General features: G+C 42.1%; 1 protein-coding gene across 1 annotated transcript in view; it reads left to right on the top strand.

The window, feature by feature from the left end:
• ADAMTS2 (ADAM metallopeptidase with thrombospondin type 1 motif 2) overlaps window positions 1-18,922 on the top strand; it is a 285,819-nt gene that overhangs the window by 111,670 nt on the left and 155,227 nt on the right. Inside the window, exon 3 of the mRNA XM_060765388.2 lies at window positions 11,316-11,469. Coding sequence (XP_060621371.2) covers window positions 11,316-11,469 — 154 coding nt within the window. The remainder of the gene's footprint in view (window positions 1-11,315; window positions 11,470-18,922) is intronic.

The following is an 18,922-nucleotide window of genomic DNA, read 5'->3' on the forward strand; positions in this document are numbered from 1 at the left end:
ATTTTAAGCAATAATATTAAAGGTAGATAGCAGTGTACTGTTATACAAAATTGTAATCCTACGCATATTTATTTACCTTGGAGTGAGTTTTGTTAATATGGGGCTTATTTCAAATTCAATAAGCACAGGATCCGGTTTCCACATTTACCAAGTAGCTTAAAGGCTACTGCTCTATACCCCAATTTCTGGAGAAAAGCCCCTTTGAACTCAGTGGGACTTACTGTCCTGATTTTGTCTGTGCAGTAAAGACAAGCAGTCTTTATTCTCCGAGATTTCACAGATAAAAACTGGGACGCAATTGGGCAACATCAGAGTATGGTCAAGGTAATAAAATTATGACTGAGGAAGAACAGACAAGCTGAGAGAAGCTGCAGTAATTCATTATTGCCTTATCTCCAATGGAAAGGGTAGGCTGTACCTCTCTTCTTTTCCTTCTCACAAGTTAACAGAGTGAAAACTACTATTGTACCTTGAACTTAGTTTGAAGCAATTGAAGTAAGCCAAGAGGATGAAGGGAAACAGGGATTTTTTTAAAAAAAAACCCCAGCTGAAATAGTGGGATGGCATAAGATTAAATCAGACTGTTCCTGCCAAATTGTGACAGTTGGAGGGTATGGCAATTGACAGTCAGCACTGGTAAAGCCTCACACAGTCAGCAAATGATCAGGCAAGGAAAATCCAAAGTCAGCATCTGGAAAACATGCCCAAGGTCAATGCAAACAAAGCCCTACCAGAAAATCAGGCAAGCCAAGTGTGGGAGATTCAAAGTGTTTGATTCCACTCCAGAGTTGGACAATGTCAAGACAAGCCATGATAGAAATCCAAGTATTCCAGAAATGCAAAGCAATGGATCAGGTCTGGTTAAGGAGCAAACCACAATAGCAGTCCCAGCAGCCTCTGTTGAATGGAAGAACTACCAAAGTTTCACCCACATAATTGCAGCATTTCAGGGGTTTCTTGAAGAATTCTCTGCTAAGACTCCTTCATTCCTGAGATATCTTCTACTGCCACTGAACACTTCCTCTAGGCAGCTCATTTCTTTCCTTTCCTTTGAGGTACCAAAGATCTCTGGAGCTTGGGAGAAGCCCTGCCTGTGCTGCAGAAGTCTCTTAATTTGGAGGGAATGGCCCCTAAAGGTGCTTCCAGATCACAGCAGGATAGCACACTCTGATCCCAGGCTCTGCCAGTTCTTGCTAGGGAGTATAGACCACATTTAAGGGGGCCTCTTCCAGTGATACAGATGATCTTTTATTTTTTACTTACAGGATTGAACTTTACATCATTTAAGGCCCTTGCTTTGCCTTCTGCACTCTGGCACAAGGGAGAGGAGAGGCAAGGAAATTGCCCAAGGTGTACCCACTTAACCCATAGGCTCTTTCTTTTTCAACCTATTATGAAAGTTTAGTATTCCTGGTTTGGTCTGGGACTATCATGCTGGAATATCACTATATCGGTTTTCAGAAATGATTGCTACATAACATCTTTCTCTGGAGCTTACAAGAAACCTTACCTCTTCTTTGTCTTCATACTTAGTAAAGGCCAGTCAGTCAGGACTATAGGTAACTGTGTTTGAACTTAACCAGGTGACTGTATTCCCCAAGTCATTAAATTAAATGGCAGAAGATAGAAGCTACAAGGAATAAGCTGGTATATAGGGTACCATAGGAGCCTGAAATAACACAAACAGAAGACCCCATTCTGTGGACCAGAACAGAGAAAAACAGCAGGTTGGTCTCCTAGAGCCAGAGCCATAAGTAATGTATTAGAAGTAACGACATTTTTGCCATTTACACATTACGTTTGGGTGTAACATATCCAGGATCAGTGTTCCTTTTTGCAAAATAACAACTTGTAATTTTGTGAGAACCAGTGTAGTGCAGTGGTCTTGGACATTGGACTATAACTCTAGCATGGAAATCCACTGGGTGATCTTGAGGAAGCCACACTCCCTCAGCATCTGAGGGATGCAAAGGCAAACCCACTTTGAACAAATCCTTCCAAGGAAACCTCGTGATGGGTTTGCCTTAGGGTCACCATCAGCCAGAAACAATTTGAATACACACAAAAACATCTGTTTTGTTACACCTCCTTCCCCATGATAGAAGTAACCACCCACCCATCACCTTGTTTATATCCTGCCATTCCTCCAGTCTGGGACTCAATATGGCTTCCAAAAAGCAGAATACAATTAAGCACATATAGTTAAAAACATAAGAACAGTATAAAATAACAACAGAATTAAAACTAGTTAAAACCTTAAATTCAAAATGTTCATTTGTTACTTTTTTCTCTTTACGTTTTTGGAGATATTGCTTTAAAAATGTAGTCTATCTTCTTACTTTAGATGGCTATCCTGCTTGCAATGAGCAGTAGCCACATCTTGACACCAGGCTTGGTTGAGGATGATGGGGATTATAGTCAAACACATCTAGAGGGCCCTGGGTTGTGGAAGACTGAGGTACAGTTATGTCAGCACAGAGCCCCCAGTGGTGCAGTGGGTTAAACCCTTGTGCTGGCAGGACTGAAGACTGACAGGTTGCAGGTTCAAATCTGGGGAGAGCGTGGATGAGCTCTCTCTGTCAGCTCCAGTTCCCCATGAGGGAACATGAGAGAAGCCTCCCACAAAGGATGGTAAAACATCAAAACATCCGGCCATCCCCAGGCAACGTCCTTGCAGACGGCCAATTCTCTCACACCAGAAATGACTTGCAGTTTCTCAAGTCACTCCTTACATGAAAATCCCACTTTGATACTCTGACAAAGGTTCAAAAAGGGTATTATTTTACCCCTTTCTTCCTTACTTATGGCTTGGTCCTTTTTGACAGGAAGTGGGTTTTATAGTTTTCATAGCTTAAAAATAAATTCAGAGGAAAACACATGTAATTTCTAGCTGTGCTGCAAGCTTTAGCAAGAAGTAAATCTCTGCTTGTGTGGCAAGAAAGAAACATACATATGCTTATACTAATGAGGAGAAAAACTACTGTTAATTAAAGCCAGGGCAAGACGATGGGTCTGAACTCCAGAGCCTTTGAGAAGCCGTTGCAGGAGCCGTGCAGTCTTACTTCATTATGGGTCTAGAACATGAAGTTGTGCTGTGAATGTGAATGAGGAGACAATTAAGGCCCTTGTTGCCGAGTGTTCTGCCAGAGAAGACATTTAATTAGCGGTAGACCTCATACTGCAAAACCTGTAGATTGCTGTCAATTCCGAGTAGGGTGGCAAATTAAACTTTTAAAGAAAGCCAAGTGAATTTGAGCGACTCTGGTAGCATTTGAAGGAACTGGGGAAATGACCGTGGTTTCACTATGTTCTTTCATGGGGTGGAACACAGCCGTGATTTTTGTGAGGAATAATGGTCATGGGAAAAAAAGGGGGGGGGGCAATGTTGAGAGTCAAGAAAAGAAACTTGCCCTATCCTAAAATGGGAAGAAACATTTGCATTTTTCCAATGACAGAACACTAAAAAAGCATATTTGCAGATTTGGGCTATTTGGTTTTGAGAGGTCAGGAGCCAATCCACAATCATGGAAGAGCTCTTATATTTCAAAAATGCAATGTGTGTCAAAACTATCAGTCCTGCAATATCATGCTGGAGTAGCTACTTATGCATCGGGTTGAGGGTTATGATAGCTATTTGCATGCTTCCATCATCCCCAAGTATGTTAGTCCATTCACTTGAACAGCAGGTAGCAACAGTTCAGATTGGTGAAGCAAAATCATAGGAAATAAAGGCTGAGATCCTGCATATGACTCATGGAACATAATGGTTTTGCACGCCTAGTTCCATCTTTTTCTTCTTTCGTTGCAGCTTCTAAGTCTTACACAACCACTGTTACAGGTAGAGGAAGGGGATGGACAAAGGGGACTACCTCTGACCTCCTGCAGTTTGCTTCATAGATAGAGGAAAGAGCATTATTGTCCTGCTGCTTCTCTCTATTGCAAACTGCAGAGGGTTTTGGGGAGGGTGGGCATTCCTTGCTACCCAGTAATTCCTCTCAAGCCTTTGCAGCTAAAGGGAGGTTGCACAAGAGACTAGAAGATAGTCTTTTACATCCCAGTTTCTCCATGCTAATGTCACAAATAGGATTTCCAACTTGTACCACTACTTCTCAACAGGTAAATTCAAGGGATGCCAACAAAGATGTTTGAAATGGAATCAGGTAACATACATTTAGGGTTCTTTATTACTTTGCTGTCAAGTGGTGTGATTAATGTATGATACAGTATATGAGTACAATATGGGTGATCACATATTACTTTCAAATCTATCAAAGCTATAAAATGAGTGGCTGAAGTGAGAAAAAAAGTAATGAAGCGTGTGACTGTAAGACGAAAATAAAAAAAGAAAGTTGGCACTAAGTATTTTAAGTCTTTTATTTTATTTTCTAAAATCACATTTTGGATTACAGCTCCAAGAATCCCTGAGCTGGTGTGGTTGATGGCCTTACTAGTTTGGATATTCTGGAGCACTGTAGTCCAACTAAATAACTTATTGATATATGTCTGTTTTAAGTTATCTATTAGCAAAAATCATTTCAAATACATTAACAGGCTTGAATGTTAGATTAGGACACTGGGAGACAAGAGATCGAATTCCCACTTTGCCATGGAAACATCTAGAGAGCAGGAGCATCAAATTCATTTTCACATAGGGGCACATCGGCCTTATGGTTGCCTTCAGAGGGCTGTTCATAATTATAAGGCTGTATAAACATAACTTTATTACCCTGGCATTGAAAGCTTTACAGGCAACATAAAATGACATGACGGGCTATACATGAACCTTAGGAAAGTTACATTTTTTTGGGCTTTTATATTCCATCCTATCTCAACCTCTGATGAGGGACTCAGGATGGCTACACTCTCTCAGCCTCAGATGAAGGCCATGGGAAACCCCGTCTGAACAAATTTGTCTGAGAAAACTCTGTGATAGGGTAACCATAATTCAGAAATCACTTGGAACCACATAACAAGAATAACTAGGAGGAGTAAAAATGTCCCTAAGTTTGTGTGCTTCCAGGAGGCACATTCCTGACTGAAAATATACAGGTTGTGTCATTTAAAAAGTGGTCATAATGTTTAATTTAATATTTCCAAGCAGCTTGACCCAGCGATACCAGAGGCACTCCAAGTGGCCAGCTTCTGATCCAAGGACATTTAACATAATGCCAAGTTCTTTTAAAAACTTTGTGTTTTTAAATACATTTTAATTGTACCCCAAACTTGCTTCTGACACGATAAATAAAATAAGCAGCTAGAAAGTTGAAAATGAAATTGTGAGCCAGGTTTGCCTTGGAGATTTGGTGTTTAGGATTGGAAACTTGAACAGAAAAATTGAATTCCTCCAGCATATTTTGTACATACTTACATATATAATTGTTGATAAATGCCAAATATTTTTGTGGGAGAATCCCTCTTAAAATTTTAGGGAAGGAGAGTAATTTGCATGAACTGGCTCAGATTTTTACAGCACACCCTGAGAGAATCCGTACAATGTGTAAAATCTGGAAGCTGTCCATCAGACCTGGATATTTATGCAATAGCTGAAAGAAAAGCTGCACACAAAACCCAGGTATCTGCAGTTATTCTGGAGCTGAACCTTCTCTTTTATTTCAGCAGCTGGTATTTTAATAATCAAAGAGTCTAACAGAGTCATTCCAGAAACAAGTGTAAAAGGTTTGGTGAATCTGTTTAATAAGTTTTAGTTTTCTAGAAATGAAAATGGAATGTGCCCTCTGTTTTAGTCATTTGGAAATCATCATAAGGAAATTGCTATAACGTTATATGGGCAGCGGTGATATTTAATCTAGGCACTTTTTAGATATTATTCTTGGTCCAAACAGCACTGTGACAAGTATGGGAGCAGCAAAGGAAAGAATTGATCACGGACAAAGCATTCCTGCAACGGCTAATACCTTCTCTGCTGTGCACAAGGGGTGTATCCTTCATTAATATTGTTTATGAAGAAAGCAACAATTAATTTGACTGGTTTTCTTCCCACTGCAGAAAATTTTACTGAGAAAGGCACAGTTTTCAAAGAGGGTTTACAATTGTGGATTCATTTTGCACAAGGTTTGCATGTGGTATGCTTGTGCTGAGAACAGCATTATCTGTACATTGAAGAATTATTTTCTGTACTAAAAACTTTTTTATCTTCACAGTAAATGCTGTAATTCACAATTTAGTCTACACATGACTTGCATGTTTTGTTTTGTTTTTTTGGGGGGGAGGGTTGGCAAAAAAAGATAGAGGAAACACCATTATCTATTTCTGCACAGAAATATATTTTCTGTGCAGAAAATGTTTCCTTCATGGGAAATACTGTTTTCTGTGCAAACGTTTTGTACAGAATAAGTCCTGGTGGATTACAAAGATTCTTGTCATTCCAGCATTATTTTCATTAGGGTTTCCTGAATCTCAAGAAATGTCTTTTTTCAACCATTTTTTGGAATATTTTCCATTCTGTACTGACTCCACTGATGGTACCCAGAGGACAGCTTGTCTAGCAGACCTTAATCTTCAGGCAGGTTGAGTGCCACAGATACTCAATGCCTTGTCATTCAGTACTGGTTATATCTAAATTATGATGAGATCCCATAGCCATGGAGGTGGAGGATATGTTCTCAGCTGGACCATGGTTAAGTGAAACTGTAAATACAAACAAACACCATTGAATTAGGTCACTTCTAGTTTCAGCATAGCATAAAGTGGCATTGCAGGTTCTATAGATTTGCTGGGTCTTCTAAGGCCACTCTACGGTAACTTCTGACAGAAGTAAACACAAACATTGCTCGAAGGATTTAGCAAATTCATCGAGATACCAGTCCCTGTCATGTGTAAGTGAAACTGCAGGTGTGGGTTCTGTGGTTATGGGGTTCTTATTGTGTATTACTATGTTAACAGGAATGTGAAAAGCAGGTGTGGTTTGAGCATTGGGTTACAATCAGGTTTGAATTGCTTCTGAGCCATGGAAATCCATTGGATGACCTTGGGCCAGTCACATTATCTCAACATCAGGAGAAGATACAACTAAATCACCTCTGAACAAATCTAATTGAGAAAACACTGCAATTCCACCATAAGTTAGAAAACACTTGAAGGTAAAACAACAACAACAACAACAACAACATTAATGGAAATAACATGGGGTCACAACATGACATCCAGCAGTTTGACATATAAAAACAAAATGAAAGCTAGAGGTCTTTCCTTATATTATTCTACTGCTTTTCATAAGTCTTTTGGTAAATTGTTGACATGATAATCATGGACAACATCATCTTATCCATGTGAGTGAAGGCTGTGCTTCAGATTTGAGTACTTTTTGTGCAAGATTAAAAATAAAAACAACCACTACCACTCCACCAAAGCCAGCCAAGCTTGAAGGTTGATCTTTGTGCTCGCTCTCTTATAAGATGAAAGATCTGTGAAAAGATGAAGCCAGATTTGTGGAAATACATTTTTACTGAACTGTAGAGCAGAGGGCAACACTAACAAGGTTTGTGAGCTTGTACTGTTCCCATTTGCCTTCCTTAATGTCTAGTTTCTCCAGCTGTCACCATTGTGTCTTGCAACTGCTAATTAATTTTTTGTACCTGTGTCTGCAATATTTTTGAAATTGAAATGGTTTAAGTGGTTAGAGAAAAACATCCGGGCAAAATGCAACAGAGTAGACCAAGTGAGAGACCCAGCGATGCAAGGTACCTTGCAAATCTCCGTTCTTCTCTGCCAAATATGGAGAATATTTTGCCCTTCAGATGTCATTGGGACTACAGCTCCCATTGACCTTGAGTAGCATAACCAATTCTTATGGGAGTTGTAGGATCACACACTGTTTTTTCCTTTATTGGTCTTATACCACAAGATGTGCACCTACATCAATTCTTAATCCTGCTAATTGCAAAAGAAAAAAATATGCAGTGCATATTAGGATTTTTAAATTGCATAATTATTTCATCTGGTGTGCAGCAAGCTCACATGTTTCCCCACTCCGGCAGTCTCCATTGGTTTTATTAATCAGTAGAAAATTACATTTTATTTTCATTGTGTCACATAGCTTCTAGGATAAAGGCTGGTCAGTCAAATGTCATTTCTCTCTTCAACTGAAGGTTAGCAGACCTTTCTGTCTTATGTTTGTACACTTGAAGGCCCAAAGTCATTGTATGGTCCTTTCATTTTTTTTCTGTCTTTAAATGCATGGCAGCATTATATTCTGCTTTTCAGCTGAACAGAGAAAGCGAATCTATAACTTCCTATCCCACAAATAGAAAGGAAGAAAGATGACTCAGCTCCTGCTGATATCACAATCAGTATAACTTGGTAGCATAGGACAAATGCTGGTAGGGTTGTGCAAAATGTGCTGCAGGATGTTCCTCTCGCACAAACACAAACACTTATAGTTTGAATAGAGAGCAATGGGGACATTCAAGCTTGACAAAAGAGTCAAAGTGGCCACTGTCACTTAGCTCTAGTGACAACTGTGCCATGATAAATCACACGTTTGACACTCTCTATTTTTTCCTTTTCCCATCTTTAAGTCTGATCTCCCACCCATGGCACTACCTTTTTAGAGTGGTGGGATTGTGTGCTCCTGTGAGGTAAGAGACTGCTGATGGCAGTAGTGCAGCCGGTAGATTCTTTCCTATCAGACAGACCTTTTGCTGACGAATCAAACTGAATGTGCCAAACAGGTACTGGGCAGCAGTAGAAGTGGAGGGTGATACTGGCAGAGAATTTCCCAGTCATAATGGCAATGGCACCATAGCAAATGCTAGATAGTACTGCACAGAAGGAGGCATGGTAAATACCTTTTAACTGACTTTCACAAAAACCCTATGATGCAATAATCCAAAATGAGGGGGGGGGGGTACAAGATGGGGGGGGGGGTACAAGAGCTAAGTAAGGAATCAAAGGGAAATTTAAACCAAGAGTGAGGATGCTCTATGGCATGCAAATCAGTACATTACATGACCAACTAGAAATAAAAAGACAATGGGAACAATACATCAAACAACATAAAAGGGATGAAAGGATGACAGATCCATTAAAGCAAGAACCATTTCAATATGAATCTCCAATTTTAGAAAGTGAAGTGGAAGTTGCACTCAGAATGCTTGTGAGAAGGAAATAATCAGGAATAGAAGATACACCAATTTGGCTGCTTCAAACTAAAGAGAGGGAATCTACACTAGTTTTAATTAACCCCCCTGTTAATTCTGTTTTTCTGGAAAACAGAAAAAGGGGCCATAGACTGGAAATGCTCAATATACATTCCAGTCTGCAATAAAGGCACACCAAGGATTGCAGTAACTATAGGACCACTGCATTAATTTCCTATACAAACAAATTGATGCTCAAAATTCTATAATGAAGTCTTTTACCATATATGGAAGGAGAAATGTCAGAAGTCTAACCTGGGTTCCGAAAGGAGCAAATATTTTGGATAACAGAGCACACCAAATAACTTCAGAGTATCAGCCAATGCTTTACAGAGTATAGCAATTTTTATTGTATTAGTCACAACATACTATGGATCACTCTTAAATAAATGAGCATGCCACAAAATTTGATTGTCCTGAATTCAGGACAAGAGATTACCAACAAGACAGAATATGGGAAAAAACGAATAGTTTCTAATTGGTAAGGGAGTCAGGCAAGGCTGTATTTGATCATCCTATCTGTTTTAACTTGTATATTGAATATATCATAAATGAAACAGGATTATACTTAGAGGAAGGAGGCATGAAAATTGCAGGAAGAAACATCAACAGTTTACAATCTGTAGGGACATCATGCTGCTAGCAGAAAATAGCAAAAACTTGGAACAAATACTGAAGAAAATCAAGGAAGAATGTGAAAAGTTGGGTTTACAGTTGAACATTAACAAAACAAAAATAATGATCACAGATTATTTGCATAACTTTAAAATCAATGATCAAGACATTGGAATAGGATTTTCCATACTTGGCTCAGTCATTCATCAGGATTGGGATTTCAGTCAAGAAATCAGAAACCGATTCTGGGCAACTATGAAGGAATGAGACAGCCACGTAATAGATGAACAGACTTAACCAAGGAAGCCACAATCCTGAGTCTGAATGGCCTGAGCATGGCTTTTGATGATAGGATGATTTGAAGGAGTCCATTCACAGGGCTGTCATAAGTCAAAGTTGACTTGACGGCAGTTAACAATAACAGTATATGGTCTAGGACTGGGTGACCTCAGGCAAGTCACACTCTTTCTGGCTTCGAGTATGGCAAAAGGAAACCTCTTCTTGAAGATAGCTTGGAAAAAAAGCTTTTATGACAAAGTAACTATAAGACACAACTTGAAGGCAAACAACAATAATAGCATGCCTGGGCAGGTTTTTCTACCATCCATTTTGAGTGGAAGAATCTGCCCCTTTTCTACATACCTTTAAAAAAACTGGATGCATGATTCACACTTTCATGGCTTCTCCTATGTTTTTGTATACACTTTTCTGTGCACATTCTTGAAATAAGTGTGATCTATCAGATATGTTTCAATTATGAATGCCCAAATGCAAGCAAATGAAGTTTTTTTTACTTTGTTGCATATACTACTTGATCACTATTAGCATTAGCTTGTTGCTCCATTCATTATGCTCTCCTTTGCAATAAGAAAGTTAAACAAAATCATCTTAAGTGTGATCTTAAGCAGAATATTGAAATTACATCATACTGGTTTAAACTAAATTACCATATATTGCATTTTATGTTGAGGTGATTTTTCTAACTTTGGCATCCTCGGGGTTTTAGCAACATTCTGTTTTAATATTGTTGAAATCCATCTTGCATTACATGAAATTAAATAAATTAAATAAATTGGAGTGGATGGTCTTTCCAATGCAAAATTCTATTATAATAATTAACATTTTAAAAAGCTAATGGACTTTTGTGCTATAACTTTGGATATTGTTATCACTAAGTCATCCACTGTAGTGGTGTTCTGTCCATGATTCCCTCTTATCATACAGCTGACTCCATTACTGTAATTAGATTCCAGAAGAAATCCTGATTCCTTGTCCTTATGTGTCCCAATCCAAGGCTTTGCTAATTAGATTCCAGAAGAAATCCCATTAGTCCAATGTTTTACTTTGCCCTTCCTAGTCAAGTAGAGACACTAATGTTGTATTTTCCTGCTGCAGTAAAGAATTCACCTTGCTTACTCTCCGCATCCTAACTGCTCTCCTGAGAGTACTAAAGTGTGCTTAAGCATATTGTGAGGGTTTATTCAAAATGTCTGTGGCACAGGCAGTAATTTGAAATGTTCCATCTTTGTCTTGTCACTTTAGGCTGGCATGATTCGCACCGACAAGGACGAGTTTTTCATTGAACCTCTGCAGAAAGGGAAGCAAGAGGAGGAGGAAGGTAGGACACATGTGGTGTACCGCAGGGCAGCTGCCAAGAAAACACTTCCCAGTGAGCACCCAGACATCCAGCATAGAGGTAAGGCTGAGAAATTAATGATGTTTGAAACTGGGCGAAAAGCATTCACTCCGTAGCTGGTATAACTGTAAAGTTATCACTGCTTTTGTGACCTTGAGCCAACTGGGATCTTTTTGAAGAGTATTTTTTTTATTCTAAAAGTGTTGAAATACAAATGCTGGATAGTGGAGACCTGCCTCTAGAAGAGTTTCCAGGAAGAAAGAATGAAAGGAAGGAAGGAAGAAAAAAAAGAGTCAGTGGGTCCTAATATGGTAGTGGTTCCTGGCCTACGTGGTGTAGTAGTTTGAATGTTGGACAGTGGCACCGAGAACCCCCCTGAGCAGGCCCTTAGCCAGGATTTCATTTTGGGGGGGGGGGGGCTGAATTTTTTTCAGGGGAGGTTTGGGGGGGCTGAGTTTCGGGGGGGGGGCTGAGTCTGAGTGAAAGAGGGTCTAGCCTAGCAAACCTTTTGTGTCATTACCCCAATATCCCCATGCATATGGGATATATTGAGTATGGTGATCAGATCATGATATGAATAAACATAACAGTTTAAATAATGCACCAGTAAGGCCTTTTCGCGAACCACCATGAGAATTTCAGCTACATGCCTGCCCCTGAGAGACCTTGGGAGGCAATACTAGCCCTGCACTTTGAATCATTTTTGCCAAGAAAATGATTTGATAAGGTCAACATAAGTTGGAGTCTTAAATTGAAGCATATAACAATAACTCTGGCACGATGGGAAGAAATGTTGGTTCCTCACGTTGGAGAACTTAAGAAGCATGGGTATGGTTGTTGGGTTTCATCCCTGACTGCACAAGTCTCCAGCTCTCAATGATTAGTTAGCATAGATAGACTGAGGGATTCCTCCCCAATTTTCTTTAGCTAGTTGATTTTAAGAAGGGGTATTTATTTATTTATTTTATTTTATTTATCATGTCAAGAGCAACTAGGCATTAGTATTACATTTTTAACAAAACAAAACAAACAAACAGACAAAACACAAAGTTTGCAAGCTTGGTAGTTGATTAAATGTCCTTTGACCAGTAGCTGGCCACTTCGAGTACTTCTGGTGTTGCTGAAAGGAGGTCCTCCATTGTGCATGTAGCAGGGTTCAGGTTGCATTGCAGCAGGTGGTCAGTGGTTTGCTCTTCTCCACACTCGCATGTCGTGGATTCCACTTTGTAGCCCCATTTCTTAAGATTAGCTCTGCATCTCGTGGTGCCAGAGACCAGTCTGTTCAGTGCCTTCCAAGTCGCCCAGTTTTCTGTGTGCCCAGGGGGAGTCTCTCATTTGGTATCAGCCATTGATTGAGGTTCTGGGTTTGAGCCTGCTACTTTTGGACTCTCACTTGCTGGAGTGTTCCAGCGAGTGTCTCTGTAGATCTTAGAAAACTATTTCTTGATTTAAGTCATTGACGTGCTGGCTGATACCCAAACAAGGGATGATCTGGAGATGTCACTGCCTTGGTCCTTTCAGTATTGACTGCTACTTACCCGTGGATGTCAGGTGGTGCAATACTGGCTAGACAGTGTAGTTTCTCCAGTGGTGTAGGGAACAGACACCCCGTGATAATGTGGCATGTCTCATTAAGAGCCACATCCAGTGTTTTAGCGTGGTGAGATGTGTTCCACACTGGGCATGCATACTCAGCAGCAGAATAGCATAGTGCAAGGGCAGATGTCTTCACAGTGTCTGGTTGTGATCCCCAGGTTATACCAGTCAGCTTTCGTATGATATTGTTTCTAGCACCCACTTTTTGTTTGATGTTCAGGCAGTGCTTCTTGTAGGTCAGAGCACGGTTCAGAATGACTCCCAGGTATTTGGGTGCACTGCAATGCTCCAGTGGGATTCCTTCCCAGGTAATCCTCAGAGCTCAGGATCCTTGTCTGTTCTTAAGGTGAAAAGCACATGACTGTGTTTTACATGGATTAGGGATCAGCTGGTTTTCCCTGTAATAGGCAGTAAGAGCACCTAGAGCTTCTGTTCTACCACCCCAAAGCTCCCTGCTTGAGCAGTAATGGCATGATCATCAGCATAGATGAAACTCTCTGTCCCTTCTGGCAGTGGCTGGTCATTTGTGTAAATGTTGAATATGGATTATTATTATTATTATTATTATTATTAACTTTATTTGTACCCCGCTAGCATCTCCCGAAGGACTCGATGCGGCTTACACAGGCCGAGGCCTCAAAACAATACAATAAAAACATAACACAACAATAAACAAGCAAATCAAAACAGTTAAGCAAACAACAACAATGGCAATACATCAAGACAATATTAAAACTGGTTCGGCCGGTGCGATGGGGTACAGGGTTAAAAGTGCTGAAATGGTAGGAGGAACGTAGGATAAAAGTGCAGTGTGCAACAACATTAGTTGTGATTAAAGTGCTACTAAGGCTTGGGATGGGGATTCCTATTCTGGGAAGGCACAGCGGAACAGCCAAGTTTTTAAATTCCTCCTGAAAACTGCTAAGGTAGGGGCCTGTCGGAGATCTCTTGGGAGGGCATTCCAAAGTCGGGGGGCCACCACAGAGAAAGCCCTGTCCCGTGTCCCCACCAAGCGCGCCCGTGACGTAGGTGGGATCACGAGCAGGGCCTCCCCAGATGATCGAAGTGAACGTGAGGGTTCGTAGATGGAGATGCGGTCGCGCAGGTAGGGTGGTCCCAAACCGTTTAGGGCTTTGTAGGTAAGCACCTGCACCTTGAATTGGGCTCGGAAAATAAATGGCAGCCAGTGGAGCTCCTTAAACAGAGGGGTAGACCTCTCTTGATAATGAGCCCCAGTTAGCATCCTAGCCGCTGCCCGCTGGACCAATTGAAGTTTCCGAGCCGTCTTCAAGGGCAGCCCCACGTAGAGCGCATTGCAGTAGTCCATTCTAGAGGTGACCAAGGCGTGGACCACCCCGGCCAGATCAGCCTTCACGAGGTATGGTCGCAGTTGGCGCACAAGTCTCAGTTGCGCAAAGGCCCTCCCGGATACCGCCGACACCTGAGCCTCAAGTGTGAGCGAGGAATCCAAGAGGACACCCAAACTGCGGACCTGTGGTTTTAGGGGGAGTGTAACCCCGTCCAGCACAGGTAACCACCCTATACCCCGATCCGGTTTACGATCGACCAGGAGGACCTCTGTCTTGTCGGGATTGATCTTCAGCTTGTTCTTCCTCATCCAGATCGACACAGCGGCCAGGCACTCGTCTAGCACCTGAGAAGCCTCCTTGGAATTAGGTGGGAAGGAGTAGTAGAGTTGTGCGTCATCCGCATAGAGATGGCACCCAACTCCAAAACTCCGGATGACCTCTCCCAGCGGTTTCATGTAGATGTTGAAAAGCATGGGAGATAGAATAGAGCCTTGCGGGACCCCACAGGTCAAAGGCCAGGGGTCAGAGCAGGCGTCTCCCAGCTTCACCATCTGGGTTCGTCCCTCCAGGAAGGACTGGAGCCACGACAGAACCGCGCCCCCAAGACCCATCCCAGAGAGACGACCCAGAAGGATACCATGGTCGATGGTATCGAAAGCCGCTGAGATGTCCAAGAGAACCAGCAGAGTCACACTCCCCCTGTCCAGCTCTCTGCGGAGGTCATCCACCAAGGCGACCAAGGCTGTCTCAGTGCCGTGACCAGGCCTGAAACCAGACTGTGACTGATCTAGGTAGTTGGTATCGTCTAGGAAGCCCTGGAGCTGCGAGGCGACCACCCGCTCCAGCACCTTACCCAGGAAAGGGAGGTTGGAGACTGGTCTGTAGTTATTCAGCACCGTGGAGTCAAGGGAAGCTTTTTTGAGGAGTGGACGAACCACTGCCTGTTTCAAACCAGATGGAAAAATCCCTTGCTCCAACGATGTATTGATAATCAATACAAACCAGTCAACCAACCCCTCCCTGGCTGATTTAATGAGCCAAGATGGGCATGGGTCTAGAGGTGAGGTGGTCGCCCTCACAGCCCCAAGAACCTCCTCTACGGTTTCAGGAAGAACAAGCCTAAAAGAATCCCACAAAATTGGACAAGCAGGTACCTCCGTCACCTCTTCAGGCACTGCGATGGAATTGGAGTCGAGCTCGAGGCGTATCTGGGCGACTTTATCTGCAAAATGGTGTGCGAAATCGCGACACCGAGCTGCGGGGTCATCAGGGACCTCCTCCACCGCAGGTGGGTGGAGGAGCTCTCCCACGACCCGAAACAGCTCCGATGATCTATTTGCTGCAGATGCTATACGAGCGGTCGTGAATGACTTCCTGGCCGCCCGTATGGCCACGGAGTATGCCTTAAGAGAGGCTCTAATATGGATGAGTTCCAGGCCAGAGAAGCAGATGGCGGAAACAGAAGAACGGCTTGCCTCAGGGGAGCGTGCTTGCTCCATCTATGTTCAACATTATTTAGTGGTATTTTCGACTATCCGTGGGGTTCCTGTATTTACTAGAATTTCCCACCCCTACTCTAACTCATGAGGTGACCTTGGACCAGTCACTCTCTGTCTTTAACTCTGACCAACCTCACAGGTCTATTGTAAAAAGGAGAGGTATGAGAACCATCTTCAGGGACCCTAAAAAAGAGCTCTTGCTGTTAGTGAGTTCTTCTGAAGTGTAGTCATGATCTCCATGTAAAATAGTACAAGGCTGTGGCTATAATACTACGGATCACAATTCATTGTAGAACTGTGCATTGTATAGAATATGCAAACTACAAGAGTTCCTATCATTAAAGGAGGGAATCAGTGCATTGTATGGGACAGTTACATTTCTTTCTTTCTTTCTTATTCCTTAATAATTTTGGGGAGAGAATATCTGGTAGGGAGATTCTGGGAATCATGGTCCTAAAAAGTAACAGTCTCTTTGCAAGATTTTTTTTCTCTCTAGAAGAGAATTTGGAGAGAGAATGCATGAAAAGGCCCTTCCTCCAGTTATCCAGTTGGTTAATTGGAGGAAGCAAATCTGAAGGGAATATATCTCCATAATATAAAGAAGTGTGTTTTGTCTCCCTATCCATTACACTATTTCACTATGAGTCCCTGAAGACCCATCTGCTCTTTTTTATAGTTACTCTGCTAGTAAGTATAGGACCTTGAATGGCTTCCATTTGTACAAAGGGTAATGAACTGGGGACCAGTTGGACTGATTGCCAAGTACAAAATACAAATCTATGCGACTGTCATTTTTTCTGATACAGATTGCTGAGTTAATAACATGTTTATGCACAATACGCCAGTGTTGGAAAAATATTTAACTATCACACATTTTTTCTCCCAAACAAAAGAACTTGAATATGATCCACACCTTATGGCACTACCTTTAAACATCTTAGATGTTAAAATAAATTTTCCTGAGCAAACGGAACTTTGTTAAAGCATTACTGCTGTCTGCCCATTCAAGAGGATGACATCTTGTGACAACAATGACACAAAAAAAAACTGGTTGAAATACATTACATAGGCGTTGGCTCTGGAATGGGGAGGAGGATTCAAGCCTACCCCAAGACCAGGCTCAGAGTATTGAATCCCACCAATATGATCTGACAAAACTGGACCATGAAGTCTTCTATGAAATTGAGTGTCATCAGGATGCATAAATCAGAAATTCTAAATAATCTAAATGATCAAGTACCAAGAGTTTTTGTCCTTGAACTTTCATAGGAATAATAAGGACTGTCTGCAATCTATCGTTATGCATACTTACTTGGAGACATGGAATACATTGTGTTTCTTCATACTTAAGAATATTTGAATAATAATTGATGGGGAAAAATAATTTTCCCTCTCCTTGTAAGTCCTGCAAGTGGGCAGATATAATGGACTGTTACAAAACCAGTATAGTAACCTGCCTGGCCCCTCACTTTATAAACAATTTTAGGCTATCAGGTAAAAGGCTTGCTACTCTTGTTTTTGGAGTGATTATTTCTTTATTTATTTATGGTATTTGAATACCGCCTTTCTCAGCCTGAGGGCGACTCAAGGATGTTTAGGGAACAATTTGATGTCTTCCATTCGGCAACAATTCGATGTCTTCCAAGTTGCTGGAAGAGAAGAGAAGACTCAGAGAAGAAAGAGCAAGAGAAGAAGAAGAGAAGACTAAGTCCGGATCCAGACCGGCCTTTATCCCAGGAGAATCCACGTTTATTTATCCTGGTAAACTGTGGGAATGGTGTCTGGACTGTAGAAAAAGGCACCGGAAATAGTGGATTTATCTCAAACCTTCCAAGAAGGTGTGGGATAAATCCACTATCAATCCACTATCAAATTAATCCGTTAATTCATTTGTAGCGAATTAATTTGGGACTGTCCAGAACGTTGTCTGGACAGCCCCTCCAGCTGTTACTTAGAACTGTGTTCCTCCTTAGAGATACATGTGGGATTCTTCATCCATGACAGAAGGAGAAACATGAAAAAACAGAAGAACAGGTCACTTTTATATGAATAAAACTTAAACACTTTTAGATTGTTAGGCAAACAAACAAAGAACAGTTGAAGCCAAATTGGTTTGCTTGACCTAGCAGATAGAAATGAAGAACCTTCAGGTGGTGTAATACAAATTTCAGTACTTCTTCAGACATCCAATTTTCTATTTGCTCACTGCTTGCTTCCCAAGTGTAGTTAATGAAATTGAAATCCTATTTTATCAGTGCATTTTTCTTTTTTTCTTTAATCTTTTCTAACCCCTTGCCATCATTACTGTGATTTGTTCTATTCACATACCATAGCTTGAAAGCATTACTTTTGCACCACACACCTCAGAATCCCCCATCCAGTGTACTAGTACTTAAATAGTATTTAAATACTTAAATAGTAGGCCTGTGCGGTTTCGTTCGTTAATTCGTTATTTCGTTATTAATTCGTTATTTTTACCACATCCGACGCGATTTCAAAACACATTTTTAAACCCGGAAGGGTTTAAAAATATCGAAACAGCAGCCCCATATATTTTATGAGCTTCAGCTCGTGTCGTTAATGGGATGGAGGCTGCTGTGCTGCTGGTGCCTGGGAGCCAATCCGGCGGGGCGAAGGGGCAGCGCGAGCGCACACCCAGTGAGCCAAGCACCGCCCCTGCCTGTTGGGCGCCCGGCCCGCGCGCGCTCACCCTTACAACCGGCCTCCGCGCGCCATCCAATCGGCTCCGGCTCCTGCGCCCTCCTCCTCCTCCTCCTCCTCCTCCTCCCAGCTGTGTTGCAGGAAGTGCCAGGAGGAGGAGGAGGGGGGCGCAGGAGCCGGAGCCGATTGGATGGCGCGCACGGCTCCGGCTCCTGCGCCCCCCTCCTCCTCCTCCTGGCACTTCCTGCAACACAGCTGGGAGGAGGAGGAGGAGGAGGAGGAGGGCGCAGGAGCCGGAGCCGATTGGATGGCGCGCGCGGCTCCGGCTCCTGCGCCCTCCTCCTCCTCCTCCTGGCACTTCCTGCAACACAGCTGGGAGGAGGAGGAGGAGGAGGAGGAGGGCGCAGGAGCCGGAGCCGATTGGATGGCGCGCACGGCTCCGGCTCC

Source organism: Anolis sagrei, chromosome 2 (assembly GCF_037176765.1).
Source record: "Anolis sagrei isolate rAnoSag1 chromosome 2, rAnoSag1.mat, whole genome shotgun sequence".
NCBI lineage: Eukaryota > Metazoa > Chordata > Lepidosauria > Squamata > Dactyloidae > Anolis > Anolis sagrei.